Genomic DNA, 24,755 nt, shown 5'->3' with positions numbered 1-24,755 from the left:
GCTTCGGATTCTCTCTTTACCTTTTCTCTATACCTCCTCCACTGGGACCCACATGTGCTCTGTGTCTCTATCCCTCTCGAAATAAACAAACTTAAAAACAAAGGGAATATTAGAATCCAGAGTTATTGTTTGAGAGCTTTATGCTCATTCTCTTAGGTCAGTTTCTACCAGTGTCACCACCAGATGTGCTGGAGATGAGCTTGAATTAATTCAGCACCATCTAAATGTTAAACTATTCTAAGAGGGAAAAGAGTGTTGAGGGCTCCTGGATAAAACAGGGACATTTCATTAGCACATAGTACAAAGCAGATAGAGGAATAAGATCTCTCTCTGCTGTTAGTAAATATCTTGAAGGCAAGAATCAGGTTTATTCAAGTTTATATTTTTTGTTTTCTTCTTTTTTCTTTTTCTTTACTTTTTATCTGGAAATAATTTTATATTATTTATTTATTTATCTTTGAGAGAAAGAGAGACAGAATGCAAGTGGGTTAGGGGCAGAGGGAGGGAGACACAGAATCAGAAGCAGGCTCCAGGCTCTGAGTTATCAGCACAGAGCCTGACACGGGCTCGAACTCACAAACTGTGAGATCATGACCTGAGCTGAAGTCAGATGCTTAACCAGCTGAGTCATCCAGGTGCCCCATTATCTGGAAATAATTTTAAACTTAGAGGAAAGTTCCAAAAATAATGCAAAGAACTTTCACATACCTGATATCCAGATTTACCAGTTAACATTTTGCCTCATACTTAGTGTATATTTCCTATTGCAAGGACATTCTCCTGTCAAAGTCAAGAAATTTAGCATTTTGATATAGTACTATTTTGTAATTCCATGTTCTCTATGGCCTGTGTTCCATTTTTACCTATTGGTTTAGTAATATCCTTCATAGTACTGTTTTTCCTAGTTAAGGATCATGCATTGAGTTCAGTGATACATCTCTTTAGTGCCCTATGATCTGGAACAATCCTCTGCCTTTCTCTGTCCTTCATGACATTCATATATTTGAGGAATACAGCACAGATATGTTCTAGACAGCTTTATGTTCTTGGCACAGGATATTAACTAAGAACTTTTTAGAAAATACTTATGGAACACTTTTAGGGAGAGCACTTTTCTTTCAGAAAGTTTAATATAGGAAAGAAGTGTGTTTTTTGTTCTTTTATTAGAGAAAAAGAGCATGTGCTTTGACATAGCAACTTAGATTTAAGTCTTAGTTCTGGCACTTACTAGCTCGGTAGCAGTGGGCAAGTTACTTTATCTCGCTGACTCTCCTCAACTCTAAAAGGGTACAGATAAAACATTGACTTCAAGAAACGAGATAATGTGTATAAACAGAGTGGCACATGATGCGTATACAGTGAATGGTGGTTAATAATATTCACTTGAGCATACCTTCCAAGTTGTGAGAAGATGATTGCCCTTGCCAGGTTCGAAGCTTAAATACTTCTCTAGCTCTGAGTCTGTAGGAGACAATGGAGGAAGAGCCAGAATCGGAGCAAGGAACTATGAAAATCAGTTAGTTGTCACATTTTATTCTTTCCTTGGACATTGCCTAAGATTTCCTTGCCTTTCCATAGGTGCTGTAGATCTCACCAAGGGTACAGAATTTTTGCTACCACACAGAGAGTCTGTGCTGTTTGATACTTTGCATTTCTGTTCACTCTCCATACTTAATAACCAAGTACAAAATGGTAATGTTCAACGAATGATTTACAGGGACAGCTCAGTATTTGCTTGTCACTTGGTTTATTGACGTAACTTGTGTGCTGAATTAACTGGAATGTGGCATAATCAAATTTGGCTTCTTCCACTCCTGAGTTGGTGTGAGAAACACTTGGCAGCTACTAAAGTGCTATTCTTTGCAGTTATTTGGTGTAATTTGCCACAGAAGTAAATTCCATGAGGTAATGATCTTGCTAGGTTGTACTCTTGCATGACTAAAGGAGTCCCTGCTAAGGGCTATTAATCTCTAACTCAAGGTGATTCTCTTGGCAGCCGGGAAGATTTCCAACGGATTCCAGAACTTGCCATCAACCCATTGGGGGACCGGATCATCAATGCCTTCTTTCCAGAGGGGTGAGTCCCTGAAGTTGTTTAGCTTCCTTTCTGAGGCTAATTTGGTATAACGATACTGGTTGGGTCATCACTGGTTGGTGATCCTCCTGATTATACTGGGAATCCTTAACTTAGTCATACCTAGAATATCTCTTCTGTTCTACCCTCCTCCCCATTTTAAACTTCAAATAGGTATATGAACCTATTTTCAAACTTCTGTCTCTAATCTCTGTTTATCTTTAAAACTAAATTTTTTAAAACTTTTATTTGGAAATAATTTCAAATTTATAGAAAAGTTGCAAAAATTGGAAATAGTACAAAGAACTCTAAGACTTATCCGTTGTTATATTGTTAACATTTTGTGTCATTTGCTTGTGCTCTCTCAGTTCAAGCCAGTGAAATATAATCAAATCACATACGTAATTAGAAATTTCCTAGTACCCACGTAAAAAAAAAGTAAGAAATAAACAAGTTAACTTTGTCAATATATACTTTTTTTACCCGGTATATTTAAAACATTATCATTCAATATATAATCAGTATTTTTAAATTACTAATACATTATATTCTTTTTTAATGTTAAGTCTTTGAAATCTTATGTGTAATTTACACCGATAGCACCTATCAGCTGCTGTAATATTAATATGAAATACTATGTCTTTATTCTCTTTTCCAGCTTTTTTGAAATATGTGTCCTATAAACATTGAATAAGTTTAAGGTATACAGCACAGTGATTTTATATATATATACACATATACATATATATATAAAAAAATAAATGATTATCATAGTGAGGTTAGTTCATCCATTTATCACCTCACATTGTTACTGTTTTTGTTTAAGAGAACTTTTATAATCGACTCTATTACCAACTTTGAAATATACAATATAATATTGTTACCTGTTCTCACCATGCTATGCATTACATCCCCAGAACTTATTCATCTAATAACTAGAAGGTTGTACCCTTTGACTATCTACACCTGTTTCTCCCATTGCGTATTTTATCCTAATAGATCAATCATATTCCAATTTGTATATCCTTTATAGCACTTCCCCCTCACTCCAATACACTATCCAGTCTGAGTCATTTGTCATGTCTTTTTGCCCTCCTTTAATGTGGAACATTTTTCACAGCCTTTATTTTTCTTTTACAACATTGGCTAAGGATACAGTCCTCTCCACCACACACAGTTTTTCAAATAGATTTAGGTTCGTCTAATGGCTTTTGATATGTTTCACTACCTAATACACTGTCACAAAAGTGCTGGGTAAATATTTACCAATGTGATTAGGTACTTTTTCTGAATAAAGCTTATTATATTAAGTAATCCTTTTAACAATTTCTTCCTGGTTCCTTGTGACTTATCTGTATGACCCAAAAGGACTTTAACAGGTTCGGTGGTTAGCAGTTTCTTAATAATGAGACAAAGCGTCAGTGAGGATACTATTAGATAAAATATCCAGGGAGGAAATTTTAGAACTCTGAACTGAGAGCAAAGGAATTTGCAACTGAAGTTAGACATTCAGTAAATTTGAGTGACAAAAGGGGGAAAGACTAACAGCTTATTGATGTGAAGACAGGAATTGAATCAAACAGACCTGCTCTCTTCAGATTCATGTTGATGAATCTCCTGCCTGTCTTCATTTTCTCCTTTTTCTGTCCCTGAACTGCCCTGTTTGTTTCAGGTGTGGGTTTTTTTGCTGAATTCTTGCATTTTTTTCCACTTCCTCTTCAGCCCATGCAGAGCCTTGATCCTTCCTGTCCAGAGATAACTTTCACAACTATGCTTTGTATCCAAACTTTTTGGAATGAAAAGTAAGCCCAGTAGAATCATTTTGCCAACAATTTTTTTTCATATATATATTTTTTTAATTTATTTCTAGGAGAGAGAGAGAGAGAGAGACAGTTTGAGCAGGGGAGGGTCAGAGAGAGAGGGAGTCACAGACTGAAACAGGCTCCAGGCTCGGAGCTGGCAGTCAGCACAGAGCCCGACGTGGGGCTCGAACCCATGAACTGTGAGATCATGACCTAAGCGAAAGTCGGACGCTTAACCGACTAAGCCACCCAGGCGCCCCTCAACAATTTTTTCAGAGTTCCATAGTGACCATTGATTATTTGAAGAAGTGGTTCTTGGGAAGCTGTTTTATAAGGCCAAACCAGCTTTGCTGTGACTACATTATTGGCCGCCATCCTGTGTGACATTCTACTAGAGACAGTAGGCAGGTGCACATGAGGAAGCTGAGGCCCACACTGGGCTCCACCCTTGAGCTCTTAACAAGCTGAGCTTCAGCTTCTAGCTCTGATAAGATACAGAGATTCGGTTTCTGGGTTTTTTGTTTCTTCTCTGTCTATTCTTTTGCAAGTGGAATTTTTTTTTTCTTAATGAGATTTGAAAATGGAGCATTGGTATTTAGTTTCCCTTTACCTTGTCATATGTCAATAATATATGTACTCACTAACCTGTTTGTTCTGGCATGTAACTCAAGTCTTACTCCACATTGCTTGATTCGTCAGATCTTAGGTTTTTTATGACCTACTGTTCCATTAGGAATACACAGCTAACTTGAAAAACTAACAGTCATTCTCATTCTTTTTTTTTTTTTAATAGTTTATTGTCAAATTAGTTTCCACATAACACTCAGTGCTCATCCCCACAAGTGTCCTCCTCCATGCCCATCCCCCCTCCCCCCACATCCATCAGTCCTCAGTTTTTGTCAGCATTCAAGAGTCTCTCATGGTTTGCTTCTCTCCCTTTCCCCCACCATTTCCGCCCTTCTTCTCCCCCTTGTTCCTCCGTCAAGTTCCTCCTAATCCTCCTATACGTGCAAACATATGATATTTGTCCTTCTCTGCCTGAACAGTCATTCTTTTGAGTACAGTGAGCTCATGAGCTAGCTTTTGAACTCCATGCTTAGCAAGTCTGATGTGCATGTTTCTGCCTTACACTTGAGAGACTTGACATACGACAACTATTCAATGGGGCAAGAAGAGAGTTGGATTTACTTTTAGATAGCCTCAGGAACCAGACAACCTATTCTTTCCATGACTGCTTTAATTAAATAGACATGTCACATTGGATATTCTCCTTTAATTAAAGAATATTAGGGGTGACTGCATGGCTCAGTTGGTTGAGTGTCCCACTCTTGATTTCAGCTCAGGTCATGACCCCAGGGTTATGGGATCCAGGCCTACATCAGGCTCCCTGCTGAGCATGGAGCCTGGACAAGATTCCTTCTCCCCTTTCCCTCTACCCTTCCCCTGCTTGTGCATTTCTCTCTCTAAAATATAAATGAATGAATGAGTGAAAAAATAGTTCATTAAAGTTTGATGATTATTTTTATATGTTTATTTTAAATGGTCATTCATTTTTGAGAGAGAGCACACATGCTGGAGGGGTAAAGAGAGGGGGACAGAGGATCTGAAGCCAGCTCTGCACTGACAGCAGACAGCCCAATGCAGGGCTTGAACTCAAGAACTGTGATATCATGACCTGAGTCAAAGTTGGGTGCTCAACCAACTGAGCCATAATTTAGGCTCAGATGCCCCTAGAATTATTTCTCATAGGGTTACTGATTTACCTGTGGCATGATTAAGTTTCTCTAATTGTAAGTACTAGAAAAGCTTTTTACATGAGTCTTCCAAACATTATAATCATGAGAAATGGGGAAAAAAAATCTGTCCAATTATGAGGGGGTAATAAAATCATGATAAAGTAACACAATTATTTTGCAGGCATTTAAAATGTTTCAAAGTGTTTATATTGATTGGAGACGTGTAAAAGTTTACAAAAGCAGGATAGAAAATTGAGTGTACATACAGTTTTGTTACGCAATCATCCAAAATGCTTAGAAAAATAAATGGACGAAAATATATTAATGATGATTATAATTGATTGATAGAGCTAGGAGTGGTATTTTTCCTTCTGTTTTCCCTCCAAATTTCCAAAAATGTATTCACTGCTTTTATAACAAAATATTTATGTTAAAAGCTGCTTTTCTATAATATGTCTTAACCTTAAAATATGTAGTATAGGTGTATGTGACTGCAGGGGAAACATGAGAGGTGGCTGGGGAGTCATTGGGTTGACATGGCTAATCTGCTGCTCACTGTAAAGTTTGAAGCCATGGGCTTAAGTCCTGGTTTGCTTGATCGTGTAGCCTTGGTGCTACTCGAAATCCTCTTTGGAAAAAGAGATACAAGGAACTTCCAATAGGTGACTCTGACCCTGCTGAGTCCTGTTACCTCTCTAAGTCTGGTTAATCATTTTTAACATGGGAAAAATAATACCTATCTCACAAGGTTGGGTTGATGCTTAATAAAGGTATTTTATGAACCCTAAAGAATCATGCATATGGGGAGAGACCTTGTTAAGTGGACTTTAAGGCCACTCTAGCTAAAACTGTTGCCAGTATATTGAGTACATAGGAAAGAATTACCCTGCTTGACATGGTATTCTTTTTGTTCCATTTCCCAATCAGAGAGGACCAGGTAAACTTCCGTGGATTCATGAGGACTTTGGCTCATTTTCGACCCATTGAGGATAATGAAAAGAGCAAAGATGTGAATGGACCAGAACCACTCAATAGCCGAAGCAACAAACTGCACTGTAAGGAGTTAGTTTTCTGCCTTAAAATGTTTGCTTTCAGTTCTTAACAAATCATGTATTTACGCATTCATTCATTGAACAAGCATTTACAAGAGTATAGTGATTAAGAGCTCAGACCCTGGAATTAAACTGACTGGGTTTGAATCCCAGCTCTACCACTTTTTGGCCATGTGAATTTCAGCAAATGACTTAAAAACTTTGGAACTTGGTTTTCTTTTCTGTAAAATGGGATGTTAAGGGATTTCACATAGGGTTGTTGTAATGATTAAATAAGTTGTAATATATAAAGTACTTCAAATAGTGCCTGGCAGTAAGAGTTAGCTGCTGATAGTACCCTTAAAATTGATGCAATGTTTACCATACCATGTGCCAGGCAATGTGTAAGTGCTAGAGCAACAACAGTGAATAAAACCCAGCCCCACCTGTAAAGAAGAATGGCAGTCCTCAGCCTATCTTAGAATTTGTTGGATACTAGTTGTGACTTAAGTAGGGGTAGACAGCTGACTTAGACAGTGCAAGGTGTTTTTTTGTTTTTTTTTTTTTAATGTTTATTTTTGAGAGAGAAAAGAGAGGGAAACAGCGTGAACAGGGAAGAGGCAGAGAGAGAGAGGGAGACACAGAATCTGAAGCAGGCTCAAGGCCGAGCTGTCAGCACAGAACCCATTGCGGGGCTCGAACCCACAAGCCATGAGATCATGACCTGAGCCGAAGTCAGATGTTTAACAGACTGAGCCACCCAGGCGCTTCTAGACAGCGCAAGATTTAACTTTTGTCCCCATGCCTCCTGCCTCCTTTCCTTGGATACTTGTTAGATTTCCCTCTGCCCTTGTTGGTTCATGTATGGTATTGCCCAATCCCTTACAACACTTCTCCAGAAATTGAAATTGTATTGCACTACATTCTCTTACAAGAGTATACAGTGGTGGGGCTCCTGGGTGGCTCAGTCGGTTAAGCGACTGACTTCAGCTCAGGTCATGGTCTCACAGTTCATGGGTTCGAGTCCCACGTCGGGCTCTGTGCTGACAACTAGCTCAGAGCCTGGAGCATTCTATGTCTCCCTCTCTCTCTGACCCACCTCTGCTCATGCTGTCTCTCTCTCTCTCTCTCTTAGAAATAAATAAAACATTAAAAAAAAAAAGAGTATACAGTGGTATACAGAGAGGTCTTTGAAGCCACAGAATAAATGGGGTACATCAAGTATATATTGGATTTTATTGATTTAAAGTAAAATAAAAGGCTTTTAATATAGATAAATCATAGAATATAATGCCAAATTGACATACATTTGAAAGCTGCAGGGCACCTGGCCGGCTTAGTCAGTAGATGGGTAACTCTTGATTTTAGGGTCCATGAGTTCCAGCCCCATGTTGGGCATAGAGATTACTTTAAAAAAAAGAAGATGGGGCACCTGGGTGGCTCAGTTGGTTGAGTGTCTAACTTCAACTCAGGTCATGATCTTGCTTGTGAGTTCGAGCCCCGCATCTGGCTCTGTGCTGACAGCTCAGAGCCTGGAGCCTGCTTCAGATTCTGTGTCTCCCTCTCTCTCTGCCTCTCCCCTGCTCATTCTCTCTCTCTCTCTCTCTCAAATAAACATTTTTAAAAAATAAAAGTAAAATAAGAAGAAGAACAAAGAAATATGTGTCATTGAAACTTAAACTTTTAATTTGTGGCCTTTGGGCTACAGCCTCATATCTCCCTGGCTATAGTACTGTAACTTCACTCCTGTCTTGATATTTCAGGTAGACTTTCAGAAGCACTGAAATTAATTTTGCTGTATAGGACAGGAAAGATTTTTGAACCAAAATAGTAAAGTACTGCTCTTCTTTACCATAATATCAGGTACCTTACTGAAGAGCAGAAAACTTAAGTATAAACAAAACAGTATAGAAGAAAATACAACTCTAATAAGTTCTCAAATTTATGGAATACTTTAGGTTTGTTAGTGAATTCTAATTTCTCATTTCAAGACTTATACTAGTTGAGACAAAGCCTATGTCTTAATGTTTTAAGAATTTCAGCAGAGGTGTGCCTGGGTGGCTTAGTTGGTTAGGCGTCCAACTTCAGCTCGGGTCATGATATCATGGCTCTGTGCTGACAGCTCAGAGCCTGGAGCCTCCTTTGGATTCTGTGTCTCCCTCTCTCTCTGCCTCTCTCCTTCTCATGCTCTGTCTTTCTCTCCTTCAAAAATAAATATTAAAAAAAATTGTTTTAAGTTTCAGCATATATTTAGTACATGTTTGCCTGATTCTAGCAGTAACATAATAGAAATTTTCTTATTCAATGTGGTCACACCAGGGCTTGATCAGTAATTGAGTAGGCCAGCTATAGCATGGGATCATAGAAGAGGATACATGATTTAACATTTTATTTTACCTTAAAATATTCAAAAACGTGTTCACTGCCTAATCTTTTGATGAAAGACTAAGACTTTTTGTTTTTGTAAAAGTCCGCAGATGGGAGTCATGTGTCGTTTTTGTATAAAGTACATCCATAATGTATATAGTCTGGGGTTTCTGGTTGTAGTTTCTTTCAAGTGGAAAGAGAATTTAAAGATACTTGTAAAGCACTCTGAAAATAGAATCTTTCTGGTGTTTACATTTTTTCCTTAATCTTTTACCGTTGCTCTACCACACTTAGTTTAGCAGCAGGCTTTTTTTCCAGTAACTTAATTTTGAGCCTTTCAGAAGTAATCTAATTTTCATAAAAACAATAACTTTTCACATACATGTTTCACTTTTTATTAATTATACAGTTTTATTAAATTAAGTCCACATAGCATAGTTTTAGGGCAGTGGATATATCTGACTTGCGGTGACCATCCAATTCAGCTGGTAGAGTAGACACTCGGTTGTTGCCCATTAGCTACAAGTATGCAGGGGGCCCCTGTGTATGCAGGGAGCCACCCATCTATTGGAACAGTTTGCAGAGGGAGGGGCAGCATCCGTGAATGGAGCGAGGTGGTCAAGGAGAAGACAGTTCAGAGACCTTCTCTGTGAAACTATGCTTGCTTTTCTAATCCAGGATTAGAGGAGACTTTAAAGGTGATCAAACGTAACACAAACCTTTTACCTGAATTCCCTGTCTAGCACGGGCCATACTTTTTTCAAGTCATGAATTCCTTTGGCAGTGTTGTGAATCCTACTGACACTATCCCAGAATAGTTTTGAATTAATAAAGTCAAATATGTAGGATTATTTATTTGCCTCTTTATATATTAAATAACAGGATGTAACATTTGAGGCTGTGTAACATAAGAGCTGTCTATCTTTTTTATTAATTTTCAAAGTATAGTTGACAAACAATATATTAGTTTTAGGTATACCACATAGTGATTTGATATTTATATCCATCGTGAAATGCTCACCACAATAAGTGTGGGAACCATCTGTCACCACAAAGTTATTACAATTATTACTGTTAATTTTACCTATGTTGTGCTTTATATCCCAGTGACTTATTTATTTTATAACTAGAAGTTTGTACTTCTTGTACTTTTTCACCTGTTTTGCTTATCTCTTTACCCACCTCCCTTCTGGCACCTACCATTTTTTTCTCTGTATTTGTGAATCTCTTTCAAACAGCTCTGTATCTTCAGTGTGGTAGTGGTTACACAAAACTACATAGGTGGATAAAATTGCATAGAATCACACACACAGTGAAATCTGAATGAGCTCTGTGGATTGTACCACTGTCAATTTCTTGATTTTGACAGTATGTTATAGTTAGGCAAGATACTAAACACCAGGGAAGGCTGGTGAAGAATATATGGGACCTTCCTATGTATTTTTTTTGTAACTTCCTGTAAGTTTCTCCTTCGAAATAAAAAGTAAATAGAAAAAAGAAAGAAAGAGGGGCGCCTGGGTGGCTTAGTCGGTTAAGCGTCCGACTTTCACTTAGGTCATGATCTCGTGGTTCATGGGTTTGAGCCCCGCGTCGGGCTCTGTGCTGACTGCCATCTCAGAGCCTAGAGCCTATTTAAGAGTCTGTATCTCCCTCTCTCTCTGACCCTCCCCTGCTCACGCTGTCTCTCTCTCTCTCTCCTAGAAATAAATAAAAATATAAAAAAAAGAAAAAAGAAAGAAACAGCCAACAGTACAATGGTAAAAACAATAGGGACACACATTCATGTGCTTCTTTGTGTATATTTTTTTAATGACATTTTTTAATGTAAAATAGATTTCAGAAAAACACTTAATAAAGTCCTGTCAGTATTTTGTTGTATGCAGTGGAGCAGCAGTAGGTTAGAATACCCAAAAGGTAGGAATGTGTGTCAGATCAGAAAGAGGTTCCCAGTGGTCTGCTGCAGGGCTCTTCTCTTTTTGTTGTTGTTTTCATCACTGACTTTCATTGAAGCCGAAATAAGCAAATGATATATCAAGTTTCTGGTTGACTATAAACTTGGAGGCATAGTAAATACAAGATACCACAGAATCAGAACCCAAAGAGATACTTATAGCCTGAAAAAAGTTGGACTAAATCTAATAAAAATGAATGTTTTAAGGGATATACATGGGGAGCCTGGATGGCTCGGTTGGTTGGGCATCAGATTTCGGCTCAGGTCATGATCTGTGGGTTCAAGCTCTGCATTGGGCTGTGTGCTGACAGCTCAGAGCCTGGAGCCTACTTTGGATTCTGTGTCTCCCTCTCTCTCTGCCCCTCCCCCGCTTGCATTCTGTCTTTTTCTCAAAAATAAATATTAAAAAATTTTTTAAAAATCAGGGATATTTGAGAGTACTTGGGTCCAACAGCATATTTGAAGAATATCTACAGGGTAAATCTAAAGTAAAGCCAGTATACACTGTGCCTGGCTTGTATCACTTTTACCCTCACCCCAAAGTAATGTAACATTAGACCATAAGGACAGAAGAGTATCCTTTAGAATGAGAATAATAGTAATCCCGCTCGATTATAAAGAATACATCTTAGGAACCACATTTCATTTTGGATCCCAGAGATATACTAAAGCATTTTTATAAGAAAGTAACTAGAAGTTTGAGAGCACTGAAAGCTGTTAAATCATTATCATAAGGAAGATTTTTGTTTATTGTAAAAAACAACATAAAATTTATCATCCTAACCTTTTTTTTTAAACATTCATTCATTCATTCATTCATTCATTCATTCATTTATTTATTTTGGGACAGAGAGAGACAGAGCCCAAGCTGAGGAGGGGCAGAGAGACAGGGAGACACAATTTGAAACAGGCTCCAGGCTCTGAGCTGTCAGCACAAAGCCCAACACAGGGCTCGAAACCACGAACCGTGAGATCATGACCTGAGCCAAAGTCGGACGCTTAACCGACTGAGCCACTTAGGCGCCCCCCCATCTTAACCATTTTTAAGTTCAGTAGTGTTAAGAATGCTCACGGTGTTGTGAAATAGAACTTCAGAAATTTTTTATCTTGTAAATAAATCTGAAACTCTATACCCATTAAACTCCCCTTTCCTCCTGTAAGGAAGATTTTGAAAGAACTGGGCATAAAGTCAGAAGAAACAGACTGTGGGTTAGAGATTTATCATCAAATATATGAAAGTCTGTCATGTAGAAAAAATTTATGCAGTTAAGTTTATGGAGATATTTTAGTTCAAAAGAAGGAAGAATATTTTTAGCAAGAGATATTCTCATATAAATAGTGCTGCCTCACAGCAGGTAATTTTCTTGTTGAAACATCTTGTAGAATGCTTTTTCTTCACCCAGGGTCCACAGACAGAGGAGTCTGGAAAGGAACGTGGAAAGGAAAAATTGAGTATCTTTTTCTCCCAGCCTCTCCTGAAATTTGGTATTTCTTTTATTTATGAATGCTGGCAGTAGGCCACCCTAGTAATAGTGGGACCTGTGGCTCTGACACCAGGAGAAACCCGACGTTTTTATTTCACATTATAGTTGTTGCAGCTACCCCAATTTGTCGTTTGTGCTCGCCACTGGTTCCAAGTTAGGATAGTTCTTTGACCTAATGTTATTTAATGTGTAATAGGAAAATTCACCTATCTTTCTTTACGAAGCTGTTTTATTTCACTTTATTTTTTTTAAGTTTACTTCTTTTTGAGAAAGAGACAGTACAAATGGGGGAGGGGTGGAGAGAGAGGGAGAGAGGGAATCCTAAGCAGGCTCTGTGCTGCCAGCACAGAGCCCGGTATGGGGCTCAAACTCACGAATCCATGAGATCATGACCTGAGCCAAAACTAAGAGTCGGACACCTAACCAACCGAGCCACCCACGCTGCCCTACAAAGCTGTTTTAATATCTAATACTCAAAGCCATATACAGATAAAGTACAATCCCTATCAAAATCCCATTGACTTTTTTGCAAAAACAGAAAAACCTTTCCTAAAATTCATACAAAATCTCAAGAGATCCAGAATAGCCAAAACAGTCTTCAAAAAGAACAAAACTAGAGGTCATACTTCTCTATTTCAAAACTTACTACAAAGCTATAGTCATCAATACAGTGTGGTATTGGCATAAGTATAGACCTATAGATCAATGGGATAGAGTAGAGAGCCCAGAAATAAACACTTACACATGTGGTCAACTGATTTGTGACAGAAGTCCCAGGGCTATTCAACAAATGGTGCTGAGAAAACTGGATATCCACACGCAAAAGATTGAAGCTAGACTCTTAACCTAATACCATATACAACAGTTAAATCACAGTGGGTCAAGGACCTAAAAGTAAGGCCTAAAACAATAAAACTCCTAAAGCATAGGACCAAATCTTCATGGCATTGCATTTGGCAATGATTTCTTAGCTATGACATCAAAGGCACAAGTAACAGAATTAAAAATAGAGAAATGGCAGCGTCCCTGCATGGCTCAGTTAAGTGTCTGACTCTTTATTTCAGCTGAGGTCATGATCCCAGGGTTGTTGGATCAAGCTACACATCAGTGGAGTTTGCTTGGGATTCTCTCTCTCTCTCTCTCTCTGTGACTCTCTCTCTCTGTGACTCTCTCTCTCTCTGTCTTTATCTCTGCCCCTTCCCTGCTTGTGTTATCTCTCTGTCTCTCAAAACAAGTAAATATACACATTTTAAAAAAAAATAGAGAAATTGGGGGCTGGCTCAGCTTAAGTGACTGACTCTTGGTTTTGGCTCAGGTCATGATCTCATGGTTCGTGAGTTCGAGCTTCACATCAGGCTTTATGGATGGCCCACAAACACATGAAAAGATGCTCAACATCACTATTATAAGAAAAGTTCAAACAAAAACTATTGAGATAATTACATTATACCTGCTAGGATGGTTACTATCAAAAACTAACAAAAACAGAAAATAAAAATGTTGGCAAGGATGCAGAGGAATTAGAACCTTTGTACACTGTTAGCAGGAATGTAAAATGGTATAGCCACTGTGGAAACAGTATGGTAGTTCCTCAAAAAAATAAAAATAGAACTACCATATGATTTAGCACTTCCACCCAGGTATATATCCAAAAGAATTGAAGGCAAGGTCGTGGAGAGAGAGTTGTACTGGTGGTCATGTTCTTAGCAGCATTATTCACAAAAGCTAAAATGAGAAAACAACTCAAGTGTCCATCCAAGAATGAATGGATAAGCAAAAATGTGCTATATACATACAAGGGATTATTGTTCAGCTTGGAAAAGGAAGGAAATTGAAATATTCTACAACATTGCTGAACTTTGAGGACATTATGCCACTAACAAAAAGACAGATACTTATGATTCTACTTATATGAGTACTTAGAGGTAGTCAAAATCATAAAGACAGAAATATAGTGGTGGTTGCCAGGGATAGGGGGAGGGAAGAATAGGGAGTTAAAAGGTATAGAGGTACCTGGGTAGCTCAGTTGGTTAAGCGTCCGACTTCAGTTCAGGTTTGTGAGTTCGAGCCCTGTATCAGGCTCTCTGCTGTCAATGCAGGGCCCAGTTCGAATCCTCTGTCTCCCTCTCTCTGCCCCTCCCCTGCCCGCTCGCTCTCTCTCTCTCTCTCTCTCTCTCTCTCTCTCTTTCTCAAGGTAAATAAACATTAATAAAATAATAAAGGTATAGGGTTTCAGTTTTACAAGATGAAGAGAGTTACAGGGATGAATGGCTGTGATGTATAATCACAACAGTGTGAATGTATGTAATGCCACTGAACTGTATACTTAAAAATGGTTAAGCAGGTAAATTCTATGTGTATTTTACCACAATAGAAAAAAGTAGGTAAACTATAGGTAAAGCAAATTAAACTCCTTGTGTGTTTTTAAAATTTCTGCATTATAGACCTTTTAGTCAGCAAGCAGCTAATAGTAAGAAAAGAAAAAATTAAAGCTAAAAAATTACTTGTTTAGCTTTGGATTCCCATAGCTTGATCCAGATATTTTATGCAACACATCTATAGAGTCCTTTCTGTGTAGTTCATTTCCTTTATAAATTGCTATGGTCTAAGTACATTAGTTTACACTGACCCTGAAGAAAAACATTCCAAACATATTTGGAAGTTACTTGGTATATCAGGTAGGATACCTTTAGCTGACTCATCTGGATTCAACAGTAAGTTAAATGTATTATCTCACTTTACAAATCAGGAGAGGCAAGTGTCAGAGTAGATTATGTTTCTTCTATTGCTCTACTTTGCCATCCTTAAGATCGCCTTCATCCAAAGGCATGGATCCTCATGGTCACATGATGGCTTTTAAACAACTAGGCTTTGTGTTTTCCCTGTTCACATCTGATGGGATCGAGACAGACAACTGTGAATGAGAGTCCATTAGGAAAGAGGAGGGTCTGAATGCCACAGAAATGACAAACTTTAGGATAAGATAGAATAATAGCAATGTGCTGTGCAAGTTATCCATAGATTTTACCATTATTTTAATCTTGGCTTTCAGACCAACTTTTACAGGAAGCTGAAAACCAATTGAATTCATTTGTAACCTGAGGCACCTGGCTGGCTCAGTTAGTTAAGTGTCCGACTCTTGATTTCATTTCAGGTCTTGATCTCAGGGTCATGAGTTCAAGCCCTGTGCTGGGATACCTACTGGGCATGGAGCCTACTTTAAAAAAAAAAAAATTTGGTTGCAATCTATCTGTTGAGATCATATTTATGTAATTAGATTGATGAAACCAAAGCTACAGGAGAGTCCTGGATGTCTACTTATGTTTATATCTTGGTTTTCTCTTAATTTTCCACAAAGCTATGGAAGCAGCAAGATGGTGCTTCCTGGTGTAGACTGAGAGTAATTGAGCATTGTACATCTAGCGATATATTTGCCTCTATGACACATTTCCCTTCAATAGGGGGTGTATCACTTTAAAATATGAGTTTCTGGAATCATGTTTGATTATGATCCATCTTTTACACCAAATAGGAACTCTGAAAGCACGCTTTGTCTTATTTCTTTCTTATGCTGCAGTCAAAGAATGTCAGAGGCAACCCCCAGGGCTGAACTATAACTATGAAGGCACAGTCCCAAGCACACATAGTACTACTGGTCTGTTTGTCTCCCAGGAATGGTTCTTAGTTGCTCTATATGTTCTATATTCTTTTCAGATCAGTGAGGTTATAATGTCCTACATGAAACGTGCAACCCACCTTACGGTGGTCCAGGGTAGGATAGGTAGGGAAGAGGTCTATAAGCCTCCTTGTTGATCTTCAAATTGTCTTCTTAAAATTAGATTTCAGTTTTTAATTTCCATTATTTATATTTTTTAATGTTTTATTTATTTATTTTTGAGAGAGTGTGAGTGGGGAAGGGGCACAAAGAGAGGGGAACAGAGGATATAAATCAGGCTCTGCACTTATAGCAGGGAGGGCCATGCGGGGCTTGAACTCCTGAATTGTGAGATCATGACCTGAGCCAAAATTGGACACTCAACCGACTGAGCCACTCGGCCCCCTAGTGATTTCATAATGAATGATGTGGAAAGTCAGTTGTCTACGTGAAGCTATTTGGATGCTGAAGAGTATTAGTAAAGTGGATTAGGGAAAGTGGCCAAGAAGAAATAGTGAGCAGCATATTTGCAATAGCTAAAAGGTGGAGGCAACCAAATGTTCATCAGTAGATGAAAGGGTACACAAAATGCATCATATACAAACAGTGAAACATTATTCAGCCTCAAAAAAAAAAAAGTCAGACAAAAGGATAAATATTGTTTCATTCTTCTTATGTGAGGTTCCTAGAGTAGCCAAAGTCATAGAGAAAAAGTTGTCAGGCTAGGGAAAGGGGGAAATGGAAATGGGAAGTTAACTGTTTAATGAATCAGAGTTCCATAAGGAAGATGAAAAATTCTGGAGTAGACAATGGTGATGATCACACAACAGTGTGAACGTACTTTAACTGTACATTGTAAAAGGGTCAAAATAGTAAATTTTATGTATATTTTACCAAAGTCTTTTTTTAAAAAAGAAGAAAGAGGCACCTGGGTGGCTCAGTCAGTTAAGTCAGATGACTTCAGCTCAGGTCATGATCTCATGGTTCTTAGGTTCAAGCCCTGCATTGGGCTCTGTGCTGACAGCTCAGAGCCTGGAACCTGCTTCAGATTCTGTGTGTCTCTCTCTGCCTGCCTGCTCATGCTTTGTCTCTCTCTCTCACACACAAAAATAAAACATTAAAATAAATAAAGAAGAATCCGTGATTAAGAAGTAAAGATTTGACTTAAGATTATTCATTTGATCTTTCATTAAGCAAGTGTTTGAGCAAGTGCTATATGCCAGGTACTAAGTTAGGTCCATGATACAATGATGTATAAATCAGATAAGATCTTTGCTTTCATAGAACTTATGGTCTCATAAGGGCATCAGACTGTATGGAAAATAAACTTTATGACTGTGGCAAGTTCTGTGAAGGAAATGAATAAGGTGAGATAAGAAAGTGATAGGGAATGTCACTGCCTATCAAGGAGTGGTGAGTGAAAGCCTCTCTGAGCCTAGAATGAGCCAACCATGGAAGGAACAGAAGACAGCTCTAGGCACAGGGAACTACTACGGTACATGAGTATTTGATATGTTCAGAGAACAAAGCAGCTGTACCAAGAAAGAAGTGGGTGGTGTGAAAGGAGGCCAGAAAGGTAGTAGTAGGGAGGTGACATTTATTGAGCTCCTACTGTGTGCCCAACACTGTTTAAAGTGTCTTTTTTAAGTTTATTTATTTATTTTAAGAAGTGGGAAAGGGGCAGAGAGAGAGAGAGAGAGAGAGAGAGAGAATCCTAAGCAGGCTTTACGCTATCAGCAAAGAGGCTGACATGGGACTTGAACTCATGAACAGTGAGATCACGAGCTGAGCTAAAATTGAGTCTTGTGCTTAACTAACTGAGCCACCTAGGCACCCCACCATCTTGCTTTGACATCCATGTCAGGAGCTCAGAGGAAAGGTTGAAGCTGGAGTTGCACATTTGGGAATCATGAGCAACAGAAAGCATTTAAAGCTGTGGAACTGGATTAAAGCCATGGACAGCTCAGGATTAGGGGAATCCAAATCACAGGACCAAGAATAGGGAGATAAGAGAGATGAGAAGAGGAAGGGCACCTGGGTGGCTCAGTCAGTTAAATTAAGTCCTGAGTCTTGATCTCAGGGTCGCGAGTTCAGGCCCTGTGTTGGGCTCTGCGCTGGGTATGAAACCTACTTAATTAAAAGAGAGAGATGGATGAGAAGAGAAAATAGAGCAATATTAACAAAATGACTTGGTCATTTGCACATTTGACCATTTGTTATTCTGGGAAAAATGTGTTTGCTGGTTCAAGGCCAGAAGTGCCTGATCTGAATCTAAGTCAGTTAAGAAATAACTACTATTGCTGCATTTTTTTTTCTAAAAGGTCCCATCCGGTAATATCTGCATTTGCCTCTCTGCTGATGTCTTAGTCTGCTCAGACTGCTGTAATAGAATACTATAGACCAGGTGGCTTAACCAGACATTTCTCAACATTTCTGGAGACAAGAAGTCTGAGAACAAGAGGTCAGCTTAGTCAGGTTCTTTGGCAAGTGTCCTGGTCACCCAGAAGAGCCCCCCTTTTTCTTGCCCTATCTTCACATGGGGAGGGAGGTGGAGGCTAAGAGGAGAAATTTCCTGTCTCCTCTTTTTATAAGGGCATTAATTCCATCACAAGGGCCTCAGCCTTGTGACCTATCTAACCCTAATTAGCTCCAAAAGGCCCCACCTCCTAATAGCATCACGTTGAGGATTGAGGGTTTCAGCATAGGAATTTTGGTGGGGACTGGGGAGATAGGAACATTCAGTCCTTGACAGCTAGGTTTTAAGGATTGACAGTTCAGGCTTCTGTAAATGCCTTGGTAGAAAGGGGTGGCTGGTGAGTTTTTTGGGTTTTTTTTTTAATGATTATTTATTTTTGAGAGAGGGAGGGAGGGCATAAGCAGGGAGGGGCAGAGAGAGAGAGCACTAGCAGGAGAAAGGTAGAGAGGGGGAGAGAGGATCTGAAACAGGTTTGTGCTGCTGTGGATTTGCGCTGATAGCAGCGAGCCCAATGCCAGGCTTAAACTCAACAAACCATGAGATCATGACCTGAACCAAAGCTGGATGCTCAACTGGCTGAGCCACCCAGGCACCCCAAAAGGGATATGTTTATAACAAGTACTTGATTTAAAAATTCTGGCTGGCTCATTCAGTAGAACATGCAACTCTTGATCTCTGGGTCATCAGTTGGAACTCCACATTGGGCATAGAGATTACTTTTAAAAAAACAAAAATAAATGGTTGTTTTAAAAAAGAAACAAAAAAATGTTTTACAAAATTCAAAAACGCTTATTTAAGTGTTAATAGCATAACTATGTATGGGTTATACATAGATTTCCATTCTGAAATCATCCTGAAGATTGCTTAGGAGATAACACATTCGATGTATTTTAAAAACTTGACAGTATGTAGAGGGGTGTGTGTGTGTTCACTTTGGGGAATATATTAAATAGATATTCCTTTAGGAATACTAATCATCTTTGTCTCCTTTCCTTTGGAATTGAAACCTCCATGAGGTGCCTGTGTGGCTCAGTTGGTTAGGTAGCCAACTTTGGCTCAGGTCATGATCTCATGGTTCACGAGTTCAAGCCCCATGTTGGGCTCTGTGCTCTGGATCCTGCTTCAGATTCTATGTCTCCTTGTCTCGCTCCCCTTCCCCTGCTTACACCCTGTCTCTCTCTCTCTCTCTCTCAAATAAATAAATAAACATTAAAAACAAATTTTTTAATTAAAAAAATAGAAACCTTCTCTAAACATATAAACTTTCAAATTTGGTAAAGATAGTTAATCAACTAACCAAATTAAAGAGAACACACATCAAAGTTTCTCCCAGTAGTTTCCCCCTCTAGAATTTATTTAAAGTTTATTTATTTCAGTTATGTCCACACCTAACCTAGGGCTTGAACTCACAATCCTGAGATCAACAGTCGCATGCTCTCTTGACTGAGCCAGCCAGGTGCCCCTCCCCCTCTAGAATTCTAATATGTACCTTACAACGAGTAAGTTCGATTTTTCTAAAATTTTTACTTTAACGTTTAGTGGACTCACCCCCCTTTTGGCAGCTGTAGGGGTTAGGGGGTGGAGGAGGGATGATGTTTAAATTTGTAGATATTCATCCATGTTCTCATGCCTTTGTACCTAGTGTGAATTCTGCCTAGAGTGCCACCTATCATCAGATTTGTTTGTGTTTTAGGACTGTGTTTAAATGTTACTGAACCAGGGGTGCCTGGGTGGCTCAGTCGGTTAAGCGTCTGACTTCAGCTCAAGTCATGATCTCATGGTTCGTGGGTTCGAGCCCCTTGTTGGGCTCTGTGCTGACAGGTAACTCAGAGCCTGGAGTCTGCTTCAGATTCTGTGTCTCCCTCTCTCTCTGACCCTCCCCTGCTCATGCTGTCTCTCTCTCTCAGGAATTAAAAAAAAAAAAAAAAAAAAAAAGTTACTGAACCAGAAAGGCATATGTACCATACTTTTTGTTCCCCGTCATTTCATATGTATGATAACACTACAAGTGTAGTGGAGTGAGTAGTGTGTGTTGCTCTCCTCTACTAGATCATGAGCTGCTGAAGACAAGGTAAAATCTGTATCTTAATAATTAGAGCAGTGGTTTGGCTTTTTAGTGTTCACAGCACCCTACCAAAAACAAAAAATTTCAGTGGTATACTCTAAGTGAATCAAAGCCTCAAAACCACACTGCATTCAGCTATAATTACAAGGCAGTCAGTCACCTCCTCATTGTGATGAATTTTCATAGTGCCAGTAAAATCATCCAGCATGAATTCTCTCTTACATATCCTAGTTTCCAGAAAACGTATTTATTATTAATGGGAGAGAAACATGGTAAAGCCAGGAGATCATCAAATTCTTAACATTTTTATTTGAAACTGAAGTTCCTTATTTTCAGGGCTGCAACATGGAAAACACTTCCTTGAAATTTGGCACAAATTTCCTTAAGTGGCCATTTTCCCAGAGCACTGCTTTGTGTAGTCAGCTCCTCTGCCTGCGTGGCACCTAAGTCTGGCTTGCTGTGAGCGGCACATGGTAGACATGATGGGTTTTGTGAGATGGCCTCATGTATAGAACCACTTAGGGGCTTGTTTGGTTTTTTTTTTTGTTATTCTTTTTAAAATATTTTTAATGTTTATTTTTGAGAGAGAGAGACGGACAGACAGAGCATGAGCAGGGGAGGGGCAGAGAGAGGGAGACACAGAATCTGAAGCAGGCTCCAGGCTCTGAGCTGTCTGCACAGAGCTCGACGAGGGGTTCAAACCCACAAACTGTGAGATCATGAGCTGAGCCGAAGTTGGATGCTCAAGTGACTGAGCCACCCAGGCGCCCCATGGGTTGTTTGTTTTTTAAACATTCTAAGGTAAGATAAAGGACACTCAATTGTTTCTTTTCATTATTAAGTTTTCTGATTTGCCTGAAGAAGGGGCATATTTTGTCAAGGCTAGGACGGCATCAGTTATGAGATGCATTTCAGTTTCTTAAATGTTACATTGTCTTTAAAAGCTCTAGAAGTAATGTCTGCTTCTCTTAAAAAACTATTAGTTTCCTGTCAGATTTCTGTCTAGTATCCTTGACATATTTACTTCCTTGAAAAGGGGCAAAACACTACTGAATTTCCAGTAACTTCTTGTTTTTCCCTACCAGTTGCTTTTCGACTATATGATTTGGATAAAGATGACAAGATTTCCCGTGATGAGCTATTACAGGTAGGTGGGAGAGCTGCCATGCATGCGGACAGCTGTTGGGGCTTCTGCCTGCCTATTCTTTTGGGCAGGAATTGTTCTTTCAGTAAGCATTTGTTTGTAACCTGCTGGTGCAGAACCCTGTCCTAAATATAAGACAGAGCCAGATGACATGGGGAAACTTGAAATGGCTCATTGAGTTCTCAAAGACAGATGTCTCTGCCATTTAAAAGCTAACTAAGTGTCTTTTAGGTGCTGACCGGCAGAGCTAAACTATGTGAGATGGTCTAAGTCAGATAGTTCAATTATTGTCACATCAGCTTATTGACATCCAGATAATTTTGATGACACTTAGGTAAATGCTGCTGTCTCGTCTGTCCTTGGCCTTGACATAAGAGTCAAAGAACTGTTGCCGGGCAGGTATATGTACACTGACCCACCTGCTCACTGTCCTTTGTTGCTCCTGAGGACAATTCCTTATCTTGGCACTAGCAGTGACTAGCATTTCATCCACTTAGCATTGCCCTCCTCTTCTTCTCCCTCCTTCCTTAAATACACATTTAGAGGGGAGAAAGGTCTTCTTTTTTTTTCTTCAATACTTAATGAGTCTGAAGAACGCTAGGAGGCTAACACATTTAGGAATTTCCATGAGGAGATTTCTCTATTTCTAGATCCACCTAAAAAGTAAAATGGTTTCCACTCACCCTGAAATAAATCTGAACTCATTCAGTGTCTTGAGAAGTCTTCTAATTTGAAGATTACTCAGGCCAGATTAAGGACCAACACAAGGTATTTCTATATTTCTATGTCAGAACACAAAATTCAAAACAATCTGCAGGTCAGTGTTAATGTTCTTTGATTTGAGATGGAGATATCTTTCTTCAATGAGAACACTTATTTAAAATGGCTAGTTATGGGCTTCTGAGTTCTGAGGAGAAAAGGCAGTCACTCTATAGTTGAATGTTTTCATCCTATGGCCCAGATCTAGCTGCCAGAAAGATTTTTTGGAGTGGTGGGTTGATGTTATGCTGAGCGAAATAAGTCAGGTAGAGAAGGACAAATATATGTTTGCACGTATAGGAGGATTAGGAGGAACTTGACGGAGGAACAAGGGGGAGAAGAAGGGCGGAAATGGTGGGGGAAAGGGAGAGAGGCAAACCATGAGAGACTCTTGAATGCTGACAAAAACTGAGGACTGATGGATGTGGGGGGGAGGGGGGGATGGGCATGGAGGAGGACACTTGTGGGGATGAGCACTGAGTGTTATGTGGAAACTAATTTGACAATAAACTATTTGTAAAAAAAAAAAAAAAAGCCAGAGGCAGGGAGTGGCACATGGCCAGAATGCTAGTCAGTGCCATCAGAGTGTTCCTCAGGCCCAAAATGACTTGAAGACAAATGTGTTCATGAGCTGTCAAGATGACAGAGAACTAGTTTTACCCTAGCAAGAAGCGGATATGAAGATGTTACCAAACTGAGAAAAAAACAAATTTCACCTTCCTAGACACTTCCATGTCTAAAATATCCGGTGACATGGAGCTCTTAACTATCTTGTGGATGTGTAAAAGTTTGTGGTGAGTTTATCCTAAGGAAGGCTGACTGTGACTTTTATAAAAAGTCCTGGTTGAACTTTTGGTGATGACGGATATGTTCATTATCTTGATTATGGTGGTGGTTTTATGTGTGTCTACATATGTCAGAACTTAACAGATTGCACGTTTTAAGTATGTATAGTTTATTGTATACCAATTATACTGCAATAAAGATGCTCTACTCATTTTATGAGGCTAGTGTAACTTTGATGTGAAAATCTAATAACGACTGCATAAAAAAGAAAATTACAGGGGCACCTGAGTGGCTCAGTCACTTAACCATCCAACTTTTGATTTCAGCTCAGGTCATGATCTTGTGGTTCAGGAGTTTAAGCTACATGTCATGCTCTATGCTGACAGGACGGAGCCTGTTTGGGATTCTCTTTCTCCCTGTCTGCCCTTCCCCCACTCATACACACTCTCTCTCTCAAAATAAATAAACTTTAAAAAAAAGAAAAGAAAATTACAGCAGTCTTTTTCATTCACATAGATGTAAAAATCCTAAACAAAATACTGACAGATTGAATCCAGCAGTGTATAAAAAGGATACTGGATTCTGTCCAAGGTGGGTTTATATCAGGAATTCAAAGTTAGCTTAAAATTAGGAAATTAAAAGCGGTGCCTGGTTGGCCCAGTTGGTTAAATATCTGACTTTGGCTCAGGTCATGATCTCTCAGTTTGTGAGTTCAGCCCCCGCATCAGGCTTTGTGCTGACCGCTCAGAGCCAGGAGCCTGCTTCAGATTCTGTGTGTGTCTCTCTCTCTGCACCTTCGCCTGCTTGCACTCTATCTTTGTCTCTGTCTCTCTCAAAAGTAAATAAACATTAAAAAAAATTTTTAATTAGTAAATTAATCAGTATACTTTGCAAGATTAACAGATTAAAGAAGAAAATCTGGTGTTTTCCACAGAATAAAAGCATTTCATAAAATTCATCATCCATTCATGATTTTTTTTTAACCTTTTTTTTTTTTTTAAGTTTATTTTTGAGAGAGAGGGAGAGAGCACCATCCAGGGAGGGGCAGAGAGAGGGGGAGACACAGAATCCAAAGCAGGCTCCAGCCTCAAGTCGTTAGCAGAGAGCCCAACGTGGGTCTCAAACTCACGAACTGTGAGATCATGACCTGAGCTGAAGTTGGACTCTTAACCACCTGAGCCACCCAGGCACCCTAAAGCCTTTCTTTTTTTATTTTAAAGTTTATTTATTTATTTTGAAAGAGAGAGAGCACACGTGCATGGGAGGGGGAGAGAGAGAATTCTAAGCAGGCTCTATGCTGTCAGCACAGAGCCCAGTGCAGTACTCAGTCTCAAAAACTATGAGATCATGACCTGAGCCGAAATCAGGAGTCGGACACTTAACCGACTTGAGATACCCAGGCACCCTCTTTTTTTTTTTTTTTTT

The 24,755-nt window shown here is 39.1% G+C and overlaps 1 protein-coding gene across 1 annotated transcript in view; it reads left to right on the top strand.

Annotated features, from left to right (window-relative positions):
• Window positions 1-24,755, top strand: part of CHP1 (calcineurin like EF-hand protein 1) — a 49,712-nt gene that overhangs the window by 20,776 nt on the left and 4,181 nt on the right. Inside the window, exons 3-5 of the mRNA XM_077764654.1 lie at window positions 1,997-2,077; window positions 6,540-6,667; window positions 21,727-21,788. Coding sequence (XP_077620780.1) covers window positions 1,997-2,077; window positions 6,540-6,667; window positions 21,727-21,788 — 271 coding nt within the window. The remainder of the gene's footprint in view (window positions 1-1,996; window positions 2,078-6,539; window positions 6,668-21,726; window positions 21,789-24,755) is intronic.

The sequence above is a fragment of the Crocuta crocuta genome, unplaced genomic scaffold, assembly GCF_008692635.1.
Source record: "Crocuta crocuta isolate KB4526 unplaced genomic scaffold, BGI_CrCroc_1.0 scaffold102, whole genome shotgun sequence".
Taxonomy (NCBI): domain Eukaryota; kingdom Metazoa; phylum Chordata; class Mammalia; order Carnivora; family Hyaenidae; genus Crocuta; species Crocuta crocuta.
The sequence above is the reverse complement of the archived record's forward strand: the minus strand, read 5'-3'. Positions and strand labels throughout refer to the sequence as shown.